General features: G+C 27.0%; 1 protein-coding gene across 1 annotated transcript; it reads left to right on the top strand.

Annotated features, from left to right (window-relative positions):
- The first annotated feature begins 18798 nt into the window (after positions 1 to 18798).
- Positions 18799 to 19587, top strand: LOC145833346 (serine/threonine-protein phosphatase Pgam5, mitochondrial-like). Its single transcript, XM_082940527.1, has one exon. It carries the CDS (start codon positions 18799 to 18801, stop codon positions 19585 to 19587), a length of 789 nt encoding a protein of 262 aa, XP_082796653.1.
- Positions 19588 to 23055: the final 3468 nt, after the last annotated feature.

The following is a 23055-nucleotide window of genomic DNA, read 5'->3' on the forward strand; positions in this document are numbered from 1 at the left end:
TGTGCACAATAAATCACAAGTATAAGTTTTAAGCATACTATATAATCTTATTTTAACTTTTTAAAACATAAAAATACTTTTAAGGTTAGTTGACTTTATAATTTCATGAGATACAAAAGTTTTTTAATATTGTTGAAAATATGTTAAAAAACAAAAGAAATCTGATTATGCATACATTTAAATATATATTTTGACAACAAATATTATCCCTTATAGACAGGTAAGCCCTACTCTGGGGTCCAAAAGCAAATCCAATTAACTATTGTTTCAGACAAAGCTATACTAAAATTTTCAAATACAAAAAAGCTAAAAAATAGCCCTTAAATAGCTGTCTAATGAAACAATAACCAAAACACTTTAGTTGCAAAGCTTTTGTCCTTTATTTAGAATATTTTCAATGCAAAAATACGACTGAAAAAACAAAAATTAAAATATAAAATACAGTAACCTCTCGCATCTTTATGCACTCGTGACGTTACGCACTCTCGTTTTGTTACGCATTTTAGAATTCTTAAAATTCATAATATATATTTTTTTTTTTAGTATTGCTCAATTTAAGTTTATTGTATATTTTTAAATGCTAACTCACCTTTGTATATCTTTAGACTTTGTTTACTTATGTTCGTTGACTAGTTGATGAACACTTACTTAAACCTCAGTATAATAGAAACTTTGTTAACAAAAAGAGATTAAATTTAAGTTTTTCTTTATGTGGGCAAAGGTCAAATTAAAAAAATTGTAGTAACATAAACAATTTTTATTAAACATTTTTTTATATCTTATATATTTTTGTTAAAAAGAAGAAATCCGTTACAGCACCAAATGCATATTTTTGTAAAAGAATATAGAAACAGATTTCAATATATACATCACACCATTTCTTAATTGTAAACAAATGCTTAATTATAAATTGAATTTGCTAAGTACAATAGAATATAAATGTTACGTATCAAATAAGTCACATATAAATAAAGATTAAGATAAAATCTACTTGATATTAAAATTATAAAAAAAATTCTACAAGTATTATTATTTTATATAAATTTAAATCCTTTTTTTTAATAGATGTATAGTTTTATCTTTTGTTTTCATATTTATAAGTAAACAAGTTGTTAAAAGTGGTAAAGTCCCAGTCTGCTTTTAACTAGAAGCAATATCAAAAAAGAGGAACTATAGTAAGTATCCTTGGTACCTCTCGTATCTTTACGATCTCTCATATCTTTACGCACTTTTTCTGTGGACACAATGTGCGTAAATAAGCGAGAGGTTACTGTATATATATAAAAAAAATGTTTTTAATTGATAAAATGACATCTATTAAAAGCAAACAAAACACTTTATATAAAGAATTTTTTACTAAATAAAAAACACATTTACTTTATTCCTATAATATTAAAAAGAGTTTTGTTTTATAAAATTAGATATGTAGTTAATATATAAATGTATGTTAAGATCTACTAAATAACACAAATATATACAAAAAAGTACAAAAAAGATGCATCTAACAATATGTACTTTAACTATTCTACCCCTATAAATCACTGTATTGTGTTTTAGCTAAATTAATATTTGATATGAGTTTATTTATCCAAAAATATTCTTTATAGTCAAGATTCTTAAAATCTGGTTCTTCCAAAAAAGCAACTTCATACGCTTCATCAAAACCAATTTTTTGTAGATCTCTTTTGTTTAAAATAGTACTGTCTATACAAGGCATTTTCATCTGATATATCTTTTGGGTTAAAATTTGACTTTGATCTATTCCAACTAAATCTATGTGACGTCCATCTTGTACTGAATCTATTTTTAGTTTGTCCTACATAGTTGCTATTACATTTTGTGCATATAGCTGCGTAAATTCCATAACTCTTGCTGTTCAGATTCGGTTTCAATTTTATTGTCTTACCCTGAATGTTTAAAATTTCTTTATCAAATACCATGTTTTTATGTTTGATATGATTTCCACATAGTGCGCATTTTTCACATTTTTGCTTAATTTAGCATTCGTTTGTTTTTGTTTTGCAATTTGACTAAAATTGTTTAAAAATGTTCTTAGACTCGCTGGTTTTGTAAAAAATATTTTACCTAAAGTAGGGGTAGGGAGTACAGCACATTTTTTTGGTCATGTTGTAAAATCCATATGAGGAGTCTTGATTTGGATGTGTTTTGGTATCATTAAGAAGAATTAAAAAAAAAGATTGATAAAATTCCTAAAAAAAAAACTGCACCCCAAAAAACTGATCTGGAACCCAAAAATCGAATAATTTTTGATGTTTTGACTTAAATAGTAATAAAGTCACTCATACACGTCCTAGACTTATATTTTATATCTTAAATGAAAGCTAATAATTATAGGCATACACTTAATGACATTTCAACTGCTTTTGGAATATTATGACGTCATAATCACACAAAATATGTAAATTTTATCTGTAAAATGGTGCGTTTTGAAAAATTAAGAAGCATAGCTGGTTGTCTAATCTAATTAAAACAAAATATTTTAAAATAAAACTTTGTAGATATACTTACTTACCTTTAAAATTTAGGTGATGTTGTATGTATATTAATGGGATATTTGATGTCATAATTCATTTAGCTATAAGTATTTAAAAATAACCTAAGAATGTTATTTAATTTGCATTACAACAACATAATGAATTACAAAAAAGTTATAATTTATTATAGGCAACATAATGTTGTATGGCATTAAACATTAAGTTAATGATTGCAAAAGAAATAGAGACTAGTATAATAAAGAAATAAAGAACATTGCATAATAAAACGAACATTGCACTGTATCATTTAGTATTAACACTTAAGATTACTGCAAAATGACTGATACTTTTAAAAATACTAGTATAAAATAACTGTCAAATGATTGATAAAAATCTAACTGACTATATGTACATAATACTCATAAAAATACATAAAAACTACTTTTTAACTTTATGTAAAAGACATCTGTTCTACTTACAAATCTATTTGGACATGGTTTCTCAGTGAAAAAGTAATAGATCTTTCATTAGAAACATCCCATTCCCCATCAACTTTACAATCAAGAATAGAATCTAAATGCAAGTTTAGCAAATCACATTTAGATGGGTGTTTCCACTTCAAATTTCTTCTGTCTTGAACTCTCATGAGGTGGTCCATCTTATAAGTCCCATCATCATTTTTACCTTCACACATAGCAATATACCATGTGTCTGATGACCCTTCACTAATTAATGTGACATAAAAATTCCCTTCCATAATATCTTAATTTTTTTCTTTCTGTATATTGGGGGAAGAACCCCCTACAATTAATAATGCATCAGTGTTTGTTGGTAAAGAACATAGAGAGCACTCATCATCTTCTGCAACAAGAGCACATAAGTTTAGAAGTCTTTCTTTGTGAGTATTACCATTAACTTTAAAAAGTTCAGGATTGTATAACACTTCAGATTTGTGAGACTCTCTAAAGTAAATTAACTCATTATGAACAATAACTTCATTTCAATCAGGATGAGATTTTAAAATAGAACGCAGCTCTTCCACGCTCACTACAGGCCCACCCCAACTTTTACACAGTTTGAGACGTTTCTGCACATATTGATCCCTTTTTTTCCCTTTTTCAATTTTTTCATTTATCTGTTTGAGCTTTAAATTTTTTTGATCTGCTACCCACCTTTGCTCCATCTCATTCAAAAATTGAACAACTTTATTTTTTTTTTTTTATGCAAAGTTTGAAAAGAATCAGATATAAGTAATGTACAGTCATTTCTTATCCCTTTTGCTGTGAATCGTTGGTTTCTAAACTTTGCCACTGCTGCTCGCCTTCCAAAACCAGCAAGGTGTCTTTCAGATTCCAAGTTGTTTGTTGGGAGTCCAACCAGTTCTTCATTACTTAATAGGTTGAGCTCAGTAGCACGTGGTGGATTTGACAAACAAAACTTTCCAAAACCATATTCTCTACCTGTTTGGCGATCAAAAACTTGAGCGGCATGGAGACACATCTTCTTAAGAATTTTACAACATATCTCAGAAGTTAGGTTTAACACTTTAATATGTGGATAATGTACAACATAGGCATCCAAAGTATTTATTATTCCATTGCTGAGATCTTTGTATAGTTTAGGAAATACTTTGAGAAGGTCTTGTTAAGAGCTAACCACAACATAGTGTAAAAATGGTAGTGTTACCTTGTGAGTAAAGTAAGAAAGTGCCTCAAGTTCAGTCATTAGAAATTCAGAGTCAAGCAGTCGTTTGACAACTTCCACATGCTGGTTGCTTAGGTGCGTTTCATTTATAAGCATGCGAATAAACGGAAGGCTTTGCAAAATAGATGAGGCAGAATACCCAAGTTTGGTAAACCTGCGTTCGTGATAGATTGCAAGGAGATTAAATTGGTTTTCTCTGTTTAAAATGTAGTCAAAGAGATCTGCTTGATTTGTACTGTGCGCTGACTTTTCATGACTGACCAAACTTAATATTGATGAAATTGCACACTCAGTTATACTTTTTTTTCTTTGCAAAAATGGTTTAACCGATAGATTTAAAGCTTGAAGCTTTTATCGAAAATCTAACTTTGATTCTATAACAGCCAATACTGTCAAGTTAGAACGATCAAAGGCCTCCACTGGATGGGATTTGCACAACAAATGAGTTGGTGGTGGAACAGTTGATTTAAAAACTTTAGAAACTTCCTCCCCAATGGTTAAGTTTTTGCTAACAGAATCTGTCATGATCGAAGTTGTATTTTGTCAAAGCTGAACAGGTTTAACTGATTCTTGGGAAGAAACAGTTAAACCAGACAAAATTTGCATATTTTGTGTAATTATGACGTCATAATATATCAAAAGCAGTTGAAATGTCATTAAAGGTATGCCTATAATTATTAGCTTTCATTTAAGATATAATATATAAGTCTAGGACATGTATTGAGTGACTTTATTACTATTTAAGTCAAAAAATCAAAAATTATGTGATTTTTGGGGTCCAGATCAGTTTTTTGGGGTGCAGTTTTTTTTTTTAAGAATTTTTCATTTTTTTAAAATTCTTCTTAATTAGACCAAACCACATCCAAATCAAGACTCCTCATGTGTCTAGCAAACATCACCCAAGGTACTCCCTACCCCTACCTAAAGGGAAAAGTTTTGTTTGCTCTTTAGTGAAACTTACGAGCTTCTTAAATTGAGTAGACCAATATACATTTTCGTTTGTAGTTATGTCTTTTTGTTCAATTGGAACGTTCTTATTCTTATTTTTGCAATAAATTTTCTTAAATTGGTCTTCTTCTAGTTTGGGATTGAAATTGGATGCTAGACATTTAGTTTTAAGTTTTTTCAAACTCTTATAATAATCTTTTTTCCTTTCATTTATTCTTTTCATTCTTTTTTATTGCCTGTAATTATACCTTTAAAGATATTCAGTGGGTGGAAAGATTTTCTGTTCAAAAAAGTAGAATTTACAGTGGTAGTTTTTGTAAAATTTCTGGTATAGAAAAAACTTTTTTTGTTTACTCCAGTAAGAATGTGCTCAATATCTAGGAAAGGCAACTTATCTAGCTCATTTTCTCCCGACATTATTGTCGATGTCAAATCTAGATCATACTCTTTAAATGTTTTCTTAAGATCTTTTATTATTTCTTTTGATACTGAAATACTCTCTGATATCAATAATATATTGTCAATGTAACGTCTTACAAATAGTGATTTATTTAATTTAGAAGCTTTCGTCATTATGTTATGTAAAGTAATATTAGCTATGACAACGGTTGTTATCACCTGTAATTATACCTTTCTTTTGTTTAAAATATTTTTCCTGGAAAATTATAAAGTTGTTGCGTAAAGCTATTTTTGATAGCATTACTAAGTATTTGATCATTGGTGTCTCAAAGTCTGAGTAAATTCTAATGCTTCCACAAGAGCTTTGTTCACTAAATCTATTGATAATGATGGATACAAATTTACGACATCAACTGTACTTAAAATGCAATTTTTATCATCACATGACTTTTTTCAAGTCTTTTAAATAACTTTTTGAATCTTTACAATATTCATTTATTCCATTTTTGCAATAAATAACACTAATCGATTCCAATATTAGGTTGAGTACAGCTGTCAACCTACTTAGATATGTATTACCAGCGGCTTGAACTATTCTAGTTGGTATATCTTTAATACTGCAAATTTTGAGATTATCTGGATTTAATTTATGAGTTTTCCATAAAGGATATTTATACCCGCTGTTATTATTAGTAAAGTATTTCGCAGATGGTCCAGAGACTTTTCTTAAAGTACCAGTTTTAGTTTTATCATACCAGTTGTGATAAATAGCAAGTTATTGTCTAAATAATTCTTTTTCCACTTATCAACTAAAATTTGACTTATATTTTCTTTTAATTTTGTCATTTTTATTAATATTTCTTTCTCATTGTAAGGCAGTTCCACGTAGTTTTCATCTAGAGCTTTTGTAATTAATGAAATATAATATTTGTAATTTATTACAATAGTTTTGCCGTCTTTGTCAGAGTTTCCCTTATAGACATAGATTTAAAAATAATTATACCACAAACTTATTTTTTTTACACTCAGGCTAACTCTGACTAGTTGGTTTTCACTTATGCTAGTTTGGATAACTTTTATAAATCTCAAACTAATTATTTTAGTTGTTAATTTTTGTATTTTTAGGTGCTTAAACTTAATTAACAATTTTTTAGATTTTTGGCTGGTATTATTATTATTTTTTCATTTTCTTTTAAACTAAGGCTAACTCAGGCTAGTTTATTGTCACTCAGACCATTTTTTGTATCAAGGGGTTGTAACCCTGTATTAATAAAAAATGACATACAAAACCATGACCTACATAACTCTACTTCCTCTAGCTCATTTAAAGTCATAATTAATGGGATAAAGCACTGTTATTACAAGTTGATTTTAATTTGTAGAGTTTAAACTAAGCTACAAGTTGCTTTTTACATGATTTTATAAGTCAAACATATAATCAAGAAAAAGCTTGCTAAAATTGTATAGTACAACAGGTTTCTATGGAAGGAAAAAACTAAAATAGTGAATAAATTAAGATAAATAAAAAATCACTAAAAATCAATCTTATCTCTTATGTTTTTCGGCAAAGAAACCTCAAAATTTTATAAATGTTTAATACAATATTTTGAAAAATCATTTGCAATATTTTTAGTATAAATAATATATATATTAATATATATATTTAATATAATAAATAAAACTCCTAAAATAGAGAGAATTTTTTTGTCATTTTATGGTCTTAAGTACTGATTTTCTTTTTTAAATCTGTTATGACAAACTCTATTAGATATACGAATAAAAAAAATTCTGAGTTTTAGGTACCTATCTTAATACACTGGTAGATACTTTTTTAGTTATTTTCATTTATTCTCTGTTTCTCCTTGCATTATAAATTTATTCTACTCTCCATTTTGAATTAGCTATAGTTCAGAAGTAATTGTAAAAAGCAACTTATTGCTTAGTAAAAACTGTATTAATTAAGATCAAGTTTAAAAAAAATAATTGCCCTCTCTATTTTTGACCTAAAAACAAAAAAAATCTTGATGGGTAGAGATTGAAAAATTAATAATCAAGAATGCTCTGATAAATGTCTATTTCTCTTACTGGTAACTTCTTTTTTAAGTCTCTCTTATGCATTATGATCTCAGAATTTAAGTAAGGCAGAAGACTCAATACTTCTGACTTTCTCTTGAAACCTCCAAAACAAGAAAACACTCATCTTCTATTTAATTTATTACTGGTTTATCAATGGTAGTATCATTAGGGCAGTCACCAAAACCGTTCAGGAAACTATAAAGTTCATGGCTGGTATAATTTCAGTAGCTACCACGTAACACCTTAGAATCAATACTGGTTAACAAAAGATTGTAAAACTTAAAACTTCCTGTTTCTCCAAGTAATTTTTCATAAGTTGTGGATTCTCATTGTTTATTCATTTTGTTAGCATGTAGTAGTACCTTAATTATTACTCCACTACTGTCCCATTTTTGTGGATGAGCCTTTATTTGATTGTTTGGTAGGCATTAGTTATCAACATAAAAGATCACAAATCCCTAACTCTAAGTCTCTGTTTAAGTAGTTTTGAATTCTTTACAAATCTTTTGCATAATGCCTCTTCTTTGAGCTTCCATTCAAATGGGTCAAACTGCTGTATTAGAGGGGGACAAGTAAAATATGCACAAAGGGTCATTTTTTGTACGACAGTTTGTTTGTAAAAAAAAAAATAATAATCGAGGTCAAGGTTTAGGGGTAAAAGTCATAGTAAAAATAAAGTTATAAAAATAAATAATTAAGAACATTAAGATAAAATATTACTTAAAAGAAGATACTGACCAAGAATAAGGTTTAGGGGTAACAATGATAGTTAGAAAAAGAAAGAATAAATAGAAAAAGAAAATTAGTCAAAAAAATAGAAAAAAAACGTAACCAACCAAGGGTAAGGGTTAGGGGTAAAAGTGATAATAATAAAAATAAATAAATAAATAACTGTAAAAAAAAAGTTAACCCAAGCAACCCTTTGTGCATATTTGACACTTACCTGTATTAGTGAGTTAATTAATCTTGTTTTAAAATGCAAAGCTATTTTGCATATGACAGCAATATATGATTTAGCTGGGAATAATCGATAATTGCTATCACAAGTATTTGTTTGTTTTTTAAGTCAAACAAGTCCTTAATAAAAAATAAATTTAGATCTACTGGATTCTAGTTTGTGGATTGGGTTGATCATTACTAAAAAAGCCTATTGAAATGTCTTACTTTTTCCACTTATAATTGTGTAATTGTTATAAAATTAAGCTAAAATTAAATAAGTGAATTAAAGTGTGTTTATATTTCAAATAATAAGAATTTAAAATGCAGAAATTTAAAGATAATATTCTCTTAAATTACAGCTGTAATTATTTTAACTCTTGTATTTTGCAGATCTTTTATTATAGTTAATGAAAAAAAATGTATTTTTGGAGAACCTCAAGTTTTGCAGCAATCAGTTGTTTTATTATTAAAAAAACTTATTTTGATGGTTGTGATTACAAGAAGATTTTTCAAATTTCTCTTAACAGTTCTGACTTTAAAAAAAAGTGCTTTGCCAAATCTTTAGATATAGATACAAATTCCTTGCATGAAAAAAAGCTTAATTTGAAGCAATGTTTATATATTTCTGATGATGATAGTTTTAAGTGTAATAATGATGAGTGGTTGAGATCAATAGGTAAAAGTTTTCAATGGAACTATAATTGGTTTGACCAAACAAAAAAAAGTGAAGGTAATAAGTTTCTTATTTTTGTTAGTGCTGCTGAAGCAAATTTGGGCAACTCAAAAGAGCTGTCAAAGTTAGGAAAAAGACAAACGCGCTGTGCTGCTAAGCGGATACATGAAATATTGACTTCAGAAATGAATTGTAATGATTGTAAGGCTTTTATGCTGTATTCAGATTCTCCATTGACTGAAGAGATGGTGAAAGAGCAGCCAGCATATTTTAATAATGCTTACAAATCACAAAACTTAAGTGAAGCAAATCCTGGTGCATATTTACCTTTTAAAAGAGGGGAAAATTTTGTAAAGCAAAATTTTATGGACAAAAGATATTTAGAAGAAAGTTTTCGAGAACACTTCTTCACACCAGTATGTAGTGACACGAAAGAAATAAAGGTTTTTTTAACTCATCCTAATATTATAAGATACTTGCTAATGAAAGTCCTCCAGTTTCCAATGAATGCTTGGAAACGTTTTCAAGTTTCTCCAGGTTCAATAACAATTGTAAATGTATACTACACAGGAGCTGTTAGTGTTAGTCAAATAGGTGCCCATTTTTTCCAAAATACCTATGACAACAAATACTTAGGAAATGTTTATGAGAATTAGTTTGTTGATAATTGTTCACTAAATAAACTATAAATTACTCTTGATAAAAAATTACTTACAAAAAATATTCAAGTTATCTGAATATATGTGAATGAAATTAAAATATAAATTATATCATTTAGGTTACATTTAAAATACAATTTAAGTTTGCTTTATAAAGTTTAAAGCTGTTTAAACTATAAAGACAAAAAGATAAAAATAATATATGTAGCTTTAAATTCTAACATTCAGATTAACTTTTATCTAGCCTTTAATTGATTTATAAGAACTGTCAATTTTTTTTGCTCAGAACATTGTAAACTACAAGTAAAAATTTTAAGAAGTGTTTTTGAGAAGTAAAGCATAAATTTTAACCTAAAAGTTTATTAAAAGTTAGATGAAACTAGTTCGTAGATATATATAGCCCAAGGAAAATGAGTGAAAATTTTAATACTGTAGATGCAGTTGTTAATATGAATTTAGAATTTTTGTTTAAGAGTATGTTTTCTACTTCTGGAGTATTTAAGTAAATATGTTTTTTAAACTCATCCAAATAGGATAAAGTGTATGTTAATGAAAGTATTTCAGTTTTCAATAAATGCATGGGAAAGTTTTTGAACTTCTTCATGGTCAACCACTATTGTAAATGTTATGACTAACATGAAGGTATTTGTTAACCAGATAGGCTCCCGCCTTTCTTTTTTTAACAGACTTTCCCAATCTTCACGTCCAAACTTTTATTCATTTTTTTTTTAAGAAATTGTTAGTAACATAATAACTAACAGATATTCCATTATATACAAAAGCTAACTGATAAAGTTTATAGTTTTCAATTAATTCTAAATGTATAGAAGCTTTGATTAGAAGTATCAGTTTTGTTAAACTGATTGAAATAAAAGAAAAAACAACGAGAACTTATTGTTAAGTATTTTTTCAAAGGATATTTAGAAGTAAAATATTTTTGTTATTTTGTTGTTATCACATGATAAACTAGTTTGAGTTGAAATTTTTACATTAAAAGATGAATTAAATTTATAAATTTATGTAAATTAATTGCATACATTAGTGTATGTATTTTTTGTTTTTGTGTTACTTCTACATAATTTTATTTTGTAACTGTTAAGTTTGAATTCTAGATATAGAAATTTTATACAGTATGTTAATCAATTATTATTTTGTATATAGTTTACTTTACTATTTTTTAGAATTGTTTTAAGTTGTCAAAAAAAACGTCTAGTCATGTTAAAGAAGTGTATTGGGTCTCTTGGGATAGTAGCAGCCAGCTGCTACTTAAAAAGCAAGAACTTTACTAATGACTTGGAAATATACAAAAGTTTATCATTTTCAAACTTATGCTCTGCTAAAAATTTTGACATGAGTCTAGGAATGCATAGATGTTTTGCTGAAAGTAACATCAGTAGAAATGCATTGCATGAAAAAAGTCTTACTCTACAAAATGTTGGTTACACTATTGCAGATGATGATGGTTTTGATGAAAATGGTTTTGACAAGTGGCTAGTTCATGAAGGTGCTAAGTTTGATTATAATTACGATTGGCGACCTGCAGCTTCTGCTAATACAAAAAAGTTACTTGTTTTTATTGCTGCTCCTCATGCAAACAACTGTGGTAAGCTAAGTGCACTTGGTTTGACTCAGAATGAATGCGCTGCTGATCGAATGCGTGAAATTCTTGCACCACGTCATCCAAAATACAAACGCGCTTTTTTATACAAATCAGAAACTCCATTAACTGCTGAAATGGTTTGTAAAAAGTCTGATGTTTTTAAGAACTGTGGTACAACTGAGATCGCCAATGAAGCTAATCCTGGTAAATTTGATCCTAAAAAGTGTTCGGATTTTAACACCAATCAATGTGGCTTTAGTACAGATAGACAGCGTCTGGAAGACAGCTTTCGTAGAATGGTTGCTGGTAGTACTTCGGCGATACAAGTTTACTTAACTCATCCAAATTTGATCAGGTATATGGTGATGAAAGGTCTTCAATTTCCAATGAATGGCTGGAAGCGGTTTCAAGCGCCTCCTGGTTCAATAACTTTAGTTGAGGTACTTAGACGAGGTGATGTAATTGTTACACAGATAGGCGCGCACTTTTTTCACAAGACGAAAAACAATGAGTGGCTAAGAAATCAATATGAAGACTAGCTTTGTTTTGATCTTATGTTTTGCAAGAAATTTAATGTTTAAATGAAAATGTCTACTCTTTGTATATATTTATAAGCTCAGAATGTTTAATAATTTTTTTTTAATGTTTTTTAAGTTAAAAAAAGTTGATTAAGTTTTAACTTTTGTTTATACAAGGACAAAAATATTTTATGATTTGAAATAAATAATTTTTTTTTATTTATGTTGAATTTGTCCTTAGATCACAATAGGTTATATAAGTATTTACATATCAAAAGAAGTTTTTCAATGAAAGAAGTATGATACAAGTTTAGTTTGAAATTACTATACAACATCTGATAGTTACAGTGTGGTAATGGTTTGTAGATTTAAGTTTGGCTTGTATACCAAGAGAGATTCAGTTACAAATAGCTAAGTATCATACCTTAAACCAAAATTTATTTAAATTTTTAAGTTAAATATTTCAAAAGAAAAAAGATTAAAAAATTAGCAGTTTTAACAAGAATGTTTTTATACATTTTATATTTCTACGTTTATTAAGTGTACAGGATCATACTGTTTAGAACTGTTATATAAAAAAAGTAAACTTATGGCTACCCACTATGTACATTTTTTACAGCTACTTTTGATTATTAGCTGATTTTTTTTTGTATTGGAAGTATCATAAAAATACTCTGTTCAAAATTTTAGTTGATTTAAAGAAGCTTTTACCTTGGCACCACCTGATTTTCTATAAACCACCTTAATGCAAAATGTATGGGATCCGAAAATTGCAACCTAAGAGTTTTAATCTCAAATATTTTTTACATGTTGCTAATATTGTCACACAAACATACTGTGAACAATTAAAACAAATTACAGAAAGTTATATAGTATAATGTTTTGCTTAGAAAAAAAACGGGAAATTAAAAATAAGTTACAAAAAGTGATAAAAATTACATAAAATTAAGAAATTCCACCATAAAACTTTTTTTAAATCGTTATAAATTGTTCAAATAAAAGTGCTTGTGTGACAACTAGTCACACGTAAAAAATAACTGAGCTTAAAACTCCAAGGTCGTAATTTTCGGATCCTATACATTTTGCATTGGGGTGGTTTATAGAAAATCAGTTGGTGCCAAGGTGAAAGTTTCTATCAATCATCTGAAACATTTTACAAAGTTTTTTTATGGGGTAGCTGTCAAATTTGCACGAGTGTTTAAAATAGCACAAGGGCACAAAATTGCACTAAGACACTTTGTACAAGCAGACAATTTTGCATGGATTTTTTATTTATTTTTTATTAATTTTATTTTTTATTTCAGTTTTTTTTTTACTTTTATTGTTACCCCTTACCCTGAATCAGTAACTTATTTTTTTTATTAATTAATTTATTTTACTTTTTTGTTTTATTATCACTGTCTTCCCTAACCCATAGTTAATAGCTTTTTTTGATTAATTTATTTTCAACCATTCTTATTTTCTTGTTTTATAATAACTTTTATTAACTATTTTTTTTACTATCACTGTTACCTCCAACCTTTTTTTATTTGCATAATTTTAATTTTTATATTAATTTATTTCATAATTTTGCATTTGATTTTTTTTCTGTTTTAATTTTTTTTTAATGTTGTGCAATTTTGTCCCTTTGTGCCAATTTGTCTTCGTGCAATTTTGTGCAATTTATTAACCTCGTGCAATCTTGACTTTGTGTAGCTTTGACCCGTTCCTGATTTTATGATATTTCCGAAACATAACATTTTTTCTAGCTAGCTAATCAAAAGTAGTTGTAAAAATAAACAATCTAATGTACAAAGTGTTTATTATTATTTTTAATAGTAAATAGTTGCCCGTGTTTTATTTTTAATAGAATAGCATCAGCTTTAAAAAACAATTATTAATAATATAAATTTTCTCTATCCTTTCAAAGTGTTATGTTTAACAATTCTGAAAACTTACTAATGTTATCCTTTTTATTAGGTTTTTTGAGTTTTTTAATTATTTTAGAAAGATTTCTTATTTGTTTGTTATATTTATTTTCATTGAATTATAGTTTAGTTTTACATTATTGTTAGATTTATGTATAACTTTAGTGGTGTTTTCCTATTTTTTTGTGACTCGTCTTGGTGAGAAAAAAATCTGATGTTGTCAAACAACTAGCAAGATAGTGAACTGCACTCTTATTGTTTACATGTAAATCTGGTCACAAATAAAGTATTAATTTAACATCCTTTATATAGAAAAATAAATATGAATTTAACATTAATTTAAAGCTAAATCAAAAATATACACAAGCTCTATACTTAGTAAATTGAACAATATTTTATAGTCTATATCAAGGTTTCCCAAACTTTTTGGCAAATGGCCCCCTTTAAAGAAATCAAAAAAGCCATGGCCCCCTTCAACAAGATTACTCAAAAACACCTAAGACCTTTTTTTTTTGCTTTTCATCTGCAACTCAATAATATCTAGTGGAGGTTTCTAAAGATTATGACTTCATGGCCCCCTATGGCCACTTTACTGTTCATGTCCCCCTTTTACCCCTTTGCTGTTTGTGGCCCACTTTGGGAAACCCTGTTCTACATAGATAATTGAATATCTTTTTGTAATAAATTTACAACAGTTTAATGTTATTGGATTGGATTTAATCAATGTTAACAGAAAAAGGTGTAGATAATATTTTAAATTCTATTTCTACCATTGATAACTAAGCTAACTACTTGCTTTTAACTGTTTTGTAAAAATTCATAGAGTAACCTTGAAATAGATATAAATAGTTCAAGTTAAAGAGTATTATAGTTTTCTGTAGAAAGCCCAAGCTAAAAATGTGAAACAAAATTTTCTTTAGAAATTTTTATAAATTTTTAGTAATCGTTTCAACCTTTTTCAGTCTAGTCATTATAATTTTTTTCAATATTTTTAAAAACACCCTGTTAAATATTTTAAATAGTTTGAAGAAACCTTCACCTTATCGAAATTTGATTTTCTGAAAACTACCCCAATCAAAACTGTATGGGACCCAAAAAGTTCAACTTGAAATTTTTTGCTAAAAATTTTTATGGTGGAAGTTCTTGGATTGAAAAGAAAAAAATAAATTCAAGAAAACTTACAAAAGAAAATTACATGAGTCAAGAATTGCCTTAATAAAACTTTTTTTAATCGTCTTAAATTGTACACAATGTGTTAGTGTGATTATTGCCACATGTAAAGAATTTCAGCGGGTTTTAGAAGACGTTTTGTATTTCATGAGGTCAATGAATACATATTTATCTTATTTTTATATTTTTGCTAGAGATCCTAAATTTTCAGAAAGTCTTTATCAATACTAAATAAAATATTATTAATTATATAGTATTTATACCTTTGATGAAGAAACAATATTAAGTAAAAAAGTCTCACAAAGTTCAAATAATGTTATTAACTGGAAAAAGGGAATGAAATTTCTTCAAAAATCTATGTTTGTAAATTTTTACAAAAGATATACTTTTAGTAATTTTTTAATATCCAGAATATTGATAATGAAAATTTTGCAGTCCATACTTTTGTTTCGGAAACTTTTTACAATAATTGATATAAGTTGTAAGGCAAATGACTCATTACGTCCTGACTTTCTCTTGAAACCTTCAAAAAAAGAAAACACTCTTCTTCTATTTGATTTCTTACTGATTCATTGACAGTGGCACCATTGAGGCAGTCACCAAGACTATTCAAAGAATTATAAAGTTCATGGTTGGTATCTTTTCAGTGGCTACTATGTAACACCTTTGAATCAATACTTGTTAAAATAAGTTTTTACAGCCTTGAAAATTCCTGTTTCTCCAAGTAAGTATTCATAAGTTGTGGATTCTCATTGTGTTTACACCTTGTTAGCATGTAGTAGCACCTGAATTATTATTCCACTAGTGTCCTATTTAAGCGGATGAGCCCTACGCCTAACTTTAATTTTTTGGTAGGCGTTAGTTATTAACATAATAGATGACGAGTCCCTAACTCCCAGTCTCAAATTCTTTACAAATATTTTACAAAATGCATCTTTTTTGAGCTTCCATTTTTTCCTTAACATGGTATTACAACTGCAGTATTGAAGATCTTATCGATTTTGTTTTAAAATACAAAACTATTTTGAATATAACAGAAATATATGATTTAGCTGGTCATAGTAGACAATTGCTACCACAAGTATTTGTTTGTTTTTTAAGTCAAACATGTCCTTAGTAAAAAGATACTTACATCTACTGGATTCTAGTTTGTGGATTGGGTAAATCATCACTAAAAAAGCTAATTGAAATGTCTTACTTTTTCATTTATAATTGTGTAACTGTTTAAAAATAACTTAATTTTCTCAAGTTATTTAAAATATGTTTATGTTTCAGATAATTAGAATTTAAAATACATTAACTTTAAAGAAAAATTTTACTAAAATTACAGCTTTAACTATTTTAACTTTTATACTTTGCAGATCTTTTATAATAAAAAGCAATAACAATTATTTTTTTAGAACTTTTCTAGCAATCAGTTGTTTTGTTAAAAAATAAAACTTGCTTTTATAATTGTAATCAAAAGAAGATTTTTAAATTTCTCTTAACAGTTCTAGCTTTAAAAACAGTGCCTTACCAAATCTTTATAGTTCCAAAGTCCTTGCATGAAAAAAAAACTTAATTTGAAACAATGTTTATATGTTTCTGATGATGATAGATTTAATTGTGTAATGATGAGTGGCTGAGATCAATATGTAAAAGTTTTCAATGGAACTATAATTGGTTTGACCAAACAAAAAAAAGCAAAAGTAACAAATTTCTAATTTTTGTTAGTGCTGCTGAATCAAAATTAAGCAACTCCAAAGAACTGCCAAAGAAAAAGACAACTGCGCTGTGCTGCTAAGCGGGTAAATGAAATATTGACTTCAGAAATGAATTGTAATGATTGTAAGGCTTTTATGCTGTATTCAGATTCTCCATTGACTGAAGAGATGGTGAAAGAGCAGCCAGCATATTTTAATAATGCTTACAAATCACAAAACTTAAGTGAAGCAAATCCTGGTGCATATTTACCTTTTAAAAGAGGGGAAAATTTTGTAAAGCAAAATTTTATGGACAAAAGATATTTAGAAGAAAGTTTTTGTGAACATTTCTTCACACCAGTATGTAGTGACACAAAAGAAATAAAGGTTTTTTTAACTCATCCTAATATTATAAGATACTTGCTAATGAAAGTCCTCCAGTTTCCAATGAATGCTTGGAAACATTTTCAAGTTTCTCCAGGTTCAATAACAGTTGTAAATGTATACTACACAGGAGCTGTTAGTGTTAGTCAAATAGGTGCCTATTTTTGCAATGCTTACAATTTTTTAAGTTCTTAAGACAACAAATATTTAGGAAGTGTTTATGAAAATTTGTTTGTTTAAAGTTTTTTTTCTAAATAGACTATAAATTACGTTTGATAAAAAATAATTGACAAAAAAATTTAAGTTATCAGAATATATATGAATAAAATTCAAGTATAAATTATAATATTTAGGTTAAATTTAAATTACAATTAAAAATTTCTTTATATACTTCAAAGTTGTTGTTAATTATGAACATAAAAATAACCTCTTTTTTCAAATATTGAAACATAAGTGACCAGTAATTGTAACAGTAAAATGTTATTACTTAGTAGCTTTGTACTCCACTGATGAGAATTGCTCGAAATATATTTAGTGTTATTGAAATTGTGTGTCTTGTGTAACTTATTGTATAAAAATAACCTACATAACTTTAACTTCTAACATTCAAATTCACTTCTATCCAGCCATCAAGTAATTTATGTGAACATCGAGATTTTTCTGCTTAGAACATTGTTAACTACAAGTAGAAATTTTAAGATATGATTTTGAGAATTAAAGCATAAGTTTTAACATTAAAATTTATTATTAGTTAAATGAAACTAATTCTTAGATTAATCAGTAGATATATATAGCCCAAGGTAAGAGAGTGAAAGTTGTAATACTATAGATGCTGTTGATAATATGAATTTAGAATTTTTGTTTAAGAGTATGTTTTCTCCTTATGGAATATATAAGTAAATACGTTTTTTAACTCATTAAAGTAGAATAAGGTATTTAATAAAAGTAATTCAGTTTTAAAGCTTCACCAGGGTCAACCACCATTGTAGATGCATGAAAGTAGTTGTTTTCCAGTTAGGCTCTCTATTTTTCAAAAAGACATCATTAATAACTTTATTGCTAACATATATTCCATTATATACCTAAGTTAATTGATAAAGTTCATAGTTTTCATCAGTTAATTCTAAATATGTAGAAGTTTTGATTATAATTATCAGTTATGTTATATCGATTAAAAGCAAAAAAAAAAGAAAGAGAACTTATTATAAAGTATCTTTCGAAAGTTATTTAGATGTAAAATATTTTTGTTATTTATCACATGATAAACTAGTTTGAGCTTAAAATGTTATACTTCAAGATAAGTAAAAATTAATTGCATACATTAATATTAGAAAGTAGTTTTTTTTTGTGTTTAGTTTAACTTCTACATAATTTTATTTTGTACGCTTTAAGTTTGAATTCTAGATATAAAAGTTTTGAACAGTATATTATTCAATTATTATTTTGTTATTGTTTACTTTATAATTTTTTTAGATTTTTTAAAAGTTTTCATTAAAAAAAAGTCTAGTCATGTTAAAGAAGTGTATTGGGTCTCTTGGGATAGTAGCAGCCAGCTGCTACTTAAAAAGCAAGAACTTTACTAATGACTTGGAAATATACAAAAGTTTATCATTTTCAAACTTATGCTCTGCTAAAAATTTTGACATGAGTCTAGGAATGCATAGATGTTTTGCTGAAAGTAACATCAGTAGAAATGCATTGCATGAAAAAAGTCTTACTCTACAAAATGTTGGTTACACTATTGCAGATGATGATGGTTTTGATGAAAATGGTTTTGACAAGTGGCTAGTTCATGAAGGTGCTAAGTTTGATTATAATTACGATTGGCGACCTGCAGCTTCTGCTAATACAAAAAAGTTACTTGTTTTCATTGCTGCTCCTCATGCAAACAACTGTGGTAAGCTAAGTGCACTTGGTTTGACTCAGAATGAATGCGTAGCTGATCGAATGTATGAACTTGTTGCAGATCGTCATTCACTTTACGATCGTTGTTTATTGTACAAATCAGAAGCTCCATTAACTGCTGATATGGCTTTAAAAAGATCTGATGTTTTTAAGAACTGTGGTACAACTGAGATCGCCAATGAAGCTAATCCTGGTAAATTTGATCCTAAAAAGTGTTCGGATTTTAACACCAATCAATGTGGTTTTAGTACAGATAGACAGCGTCTGGAAGACAGCTTTCGTAGAATGGTTGCTAGTAGTATGTCGGCAATACAAGTTTACTTAACTCATCCAAATTTGATCAGGTATATGGTGATGAAAGGTCTTCAATTTCCAATGAATGGCTGGAAGCGATTTCAAGTGCCTCCTGGTTCAATAACTATAGTTGAGGTTATTAGACCAGGTGATGTAATTGTTACACAGATAGGCGCACACTTTTTTCACAAGACCAAAAACAATGAGTGGCTAAGAAATCAATATGAAGATTAACTTTGCTTTGTTATTTATGTTTTGCAAGAAGTTAAATGTTTAAATGAAAATGTCTACTCTTTGTAAATATTTTTAAGCTCTAAGTGTTTAAAAAAATATAGCAATATTTTTTTTGAAGTTAAGAAGTGTAGACTAAGTTTTAGCTTTTGTTAATGCAAGGACAAAAATATTTTGTTACTGAATATAAATAAATTTTATTTATGTTGAATTTGTCCTTAGATTTTATAAATATCTTCATATCAAAAGAAATTTTTCAATGAAAGAAATATGATACCAGTTTAGTTTGAAATCACTATACAACATCTGATAGTTACAGTGTGGTAGTGGTTTACAAAATTTAAGTTTGGCTTGTTTGTATACCAAGAGAAATTAGCTAAGTATCATACCAAGTTTTGTTTAAACTTTGTTAGTTAAATATTCCATAAAAAATAGTTTCAAAATTAGCAGCTTTAGCAAGTAAGTTTTTATACAATTAGCTTATTTCTACGTTTATCAAGTTTACAGAATCATACTGTTTCAAACTGTTAAATTTAAAAATTAACTTATGACTATTCTACTACCTACAAAGTTTTTATTATTATTTTAAATAGTTGATAAAGGGCCGCGTTTTATTTTTAATAAAATATCTTGAGCTTTAAACTACCCTATTTAATCTGATTCTATCCTATTGAAAGTGTCATGTTAAAAATTCTGGAAACCTACTATTGTTTTGTGAGCAAAAAATCTGACTTTGTCAAACAATTAGCAAGATAGTGAACGCCATTCTAAAAATACTGTTTACATTTAAAACTAGTCACAAATAAGATTTAAAGTTAACCTTTATTTTATATAGAAAAGCAAGTATGAATTTAACAATAATTTAAAGATAAATCAAAAATTTAAACAAGCTCTACACTAAGTAAATTGAGCAATGTATTATAGTCAATATAGATAATTAAATATCTTTTTCTAATAAGTTTATAACAGTTTAATGTCATTGGATAGGGTTTTGTCAATGTAAACAGAAAAGGGTGTAGATAACTAGCTTAATGTCTATTTTCAACATTGATAACCAAGCTACCACTTACTCTAAACTCTTTTTAAAAGGTTCAAAGCAACTTTTGAAATATAAGTAATACAAGTTTAAGAGTTTTATAGGTCATTATAATTTTTTTTAAATTCTGTTGAAAACACCCCGTTCAGAATTTACAATGATTTGAAGAAACTTTAACCACAGTGGAATTCAATTTTCTGAAAACTACTCCACTCAAAACTGATTGTAACCAAAAAATTCAACCTTTATATGGTAGTAATCACAAAAATACATTCTGCACATTTAAGACGATTTCAAAAAGTCTTATGGTGGTACTAAAAATCAAAAACTAGAATTTCAAGAAAACTTACAAAAAGTGATAAAAATTACATAAAATCAAGAATTGCCTCTATAAAATTTCTTCAAATCGTCTTAAATTGTGTACAATGTGTTAGTGTGATTATTGCCAAATATGTAAAACAATTCTAGCGGTTTTTAGAAGATGTTTTGTATATCATGAAGTCAATGAAGATACATCTGTTCCTATTTTTATATTTTAGCTAGAGACTCTAATTTTTCTGAAATTCTTCATCAATATTATGAAGGCTAGGATTAGTTATATAGACTCTATATCTTAAATTAAGAAACTATATTCAGTAAAAAAAAATCTCTCAAAATTCGAATATTGCGTTTAACTGGAAAAACGGAATGAAGTTTCTTCAAAAATTAATATTTCTAAATCTTAACAAATATTTAATTAGTGTAAGGTGGTATAAATTGAATTTCTTAAATAAATAGAACACAAATTAGAAAATTTGTATTTATAGTAATATTTAAATTTCCAGGATATTGACAATAAAAATTTGCAGTCCATGCTTTTGTATCAGAAAATTATTTCAAAAATTAATATTTAATAAAATTATTTTATTTAATAAATATTGGCTTGTAGTTTATAGTTAAAGCTTTCATAGACGAACCATTGTAAAAAAGGTGTCGGATCCTCTATGGCTTTCATAAATTAAATTTTAATTGTAAAAGTTAAATATATTTATAAAAATAATTAAAATAAAATATTCTAAGAAAATTTTTAAAGGTTTATTAAGTAAATAGATTTTTTGAAATTAACAATTTGGAATAGATTTTGCTCCTTTTATAAGGTATGTGTTAAACTCTGCAACTTAAAATCTTAAAAAAAATTTCAGAAATTAAGTAAGCTAAAAACTGTTGAAAAAATGGGTATTTTATTAATAATACAAACAAAAATTATTATTTTATGTCGTGTTTAGTATAAATGTGTTTTAATAAAACTAAAACAATTTTTGTTATTCAATCTCAAACTACTTTTATCCATACAAAATTTGCCTTTTTCTTAATTTGCTTTTTTTTGGCTAAGGAAGTTTATTAATAGTTCAATAACAAATTATTGAGTAAATATAGGATTATAGAATAGTTCTTTAATTAATAAATTATATTATGTTTTGTAAAAAGTTGTTCAGCTTACACAGAATTGATTAAAAAACGCTAAATCAAGTTTAGAATAACTTCTTCAAAACATTTTTTTATGTGACTTTTACTTAAGATGATTTGACACTTTAATTTATTTAAGTTTCTGAAGTTTATTTATCTTTCAAAGTTAAAAAGCACACACAAGGTAGAAATAATTCAATAATGCATACTAGCCCATCTAAATATTTTTCAAAATTTATATTAGTTAATCAAAGAACTATATCCTTTTAGAGTTTCCTAGTAATTACAAGTTATTGTTGTAAAATTCAAGAAAAAATAATGTAAAACTACAAAATAGCTATTTCAAAAGTTAATGGTTTCAAAACTCTAGCTTTACTTTTTAGCTTATTCTTTTACAAAAATAATTGTTCTACACTGAAATAGTTTACAAATAAGTTGAAGCTAATTAAAAATTTCATAAAATTTACAAAAATGTTATGCAAAATAAATAATTTAGAAAAATAGTCTTTTTTTGTTTTGATTATGTTTAAAACATTCATTTAATTACATCCTTATACCATACTAAGCATAATAGAACGTCTGTTTTGAAATGAATTCAAACACGTTTGTTTTAATATTTTATTGTTACTTTGATAGCATCTGTTAAACAAGGTTTAAATAAACCAAAATTTTTCGATGATTAACTTGTTATAGATCATACTATCTAACTTACTTTTTGCCTTAAGCTTTAAAATGTTTTATGATTTGTTATGAACTATTTATAAATCGATTATGAAATTAAAAGACTTGATGCTTTACAAAACCTTTGTTTTGATCATAAACACCAAATTTAAATGTAAGAAGAAATATAGTTATTTAAAATAATTTTTTTAACACATTACTAAATACTGACTAACTTTATTGACCAAAAAAGCATATAAATAATTTGGCTTTAATAAATTACTTATGGAGTAAAACGATGTCTAGTATCAAGCTATTTGTGTCACTTT

The sequence above is a fragment of the Thalia democratica genome, chromosome 4 (assembly GCF_965202585.1).
Source record: "Thalia democratica chromosome 4, ktThaDemo2.hap1.1, whole genome shotgun sequence".
In the NCBI taxonomy this organism is placed as follows: Eukaryota; Metazoa; Chordata; class Thaliacea; order Salpida; family Salpidae; genus Thalia; species Thalia democratica.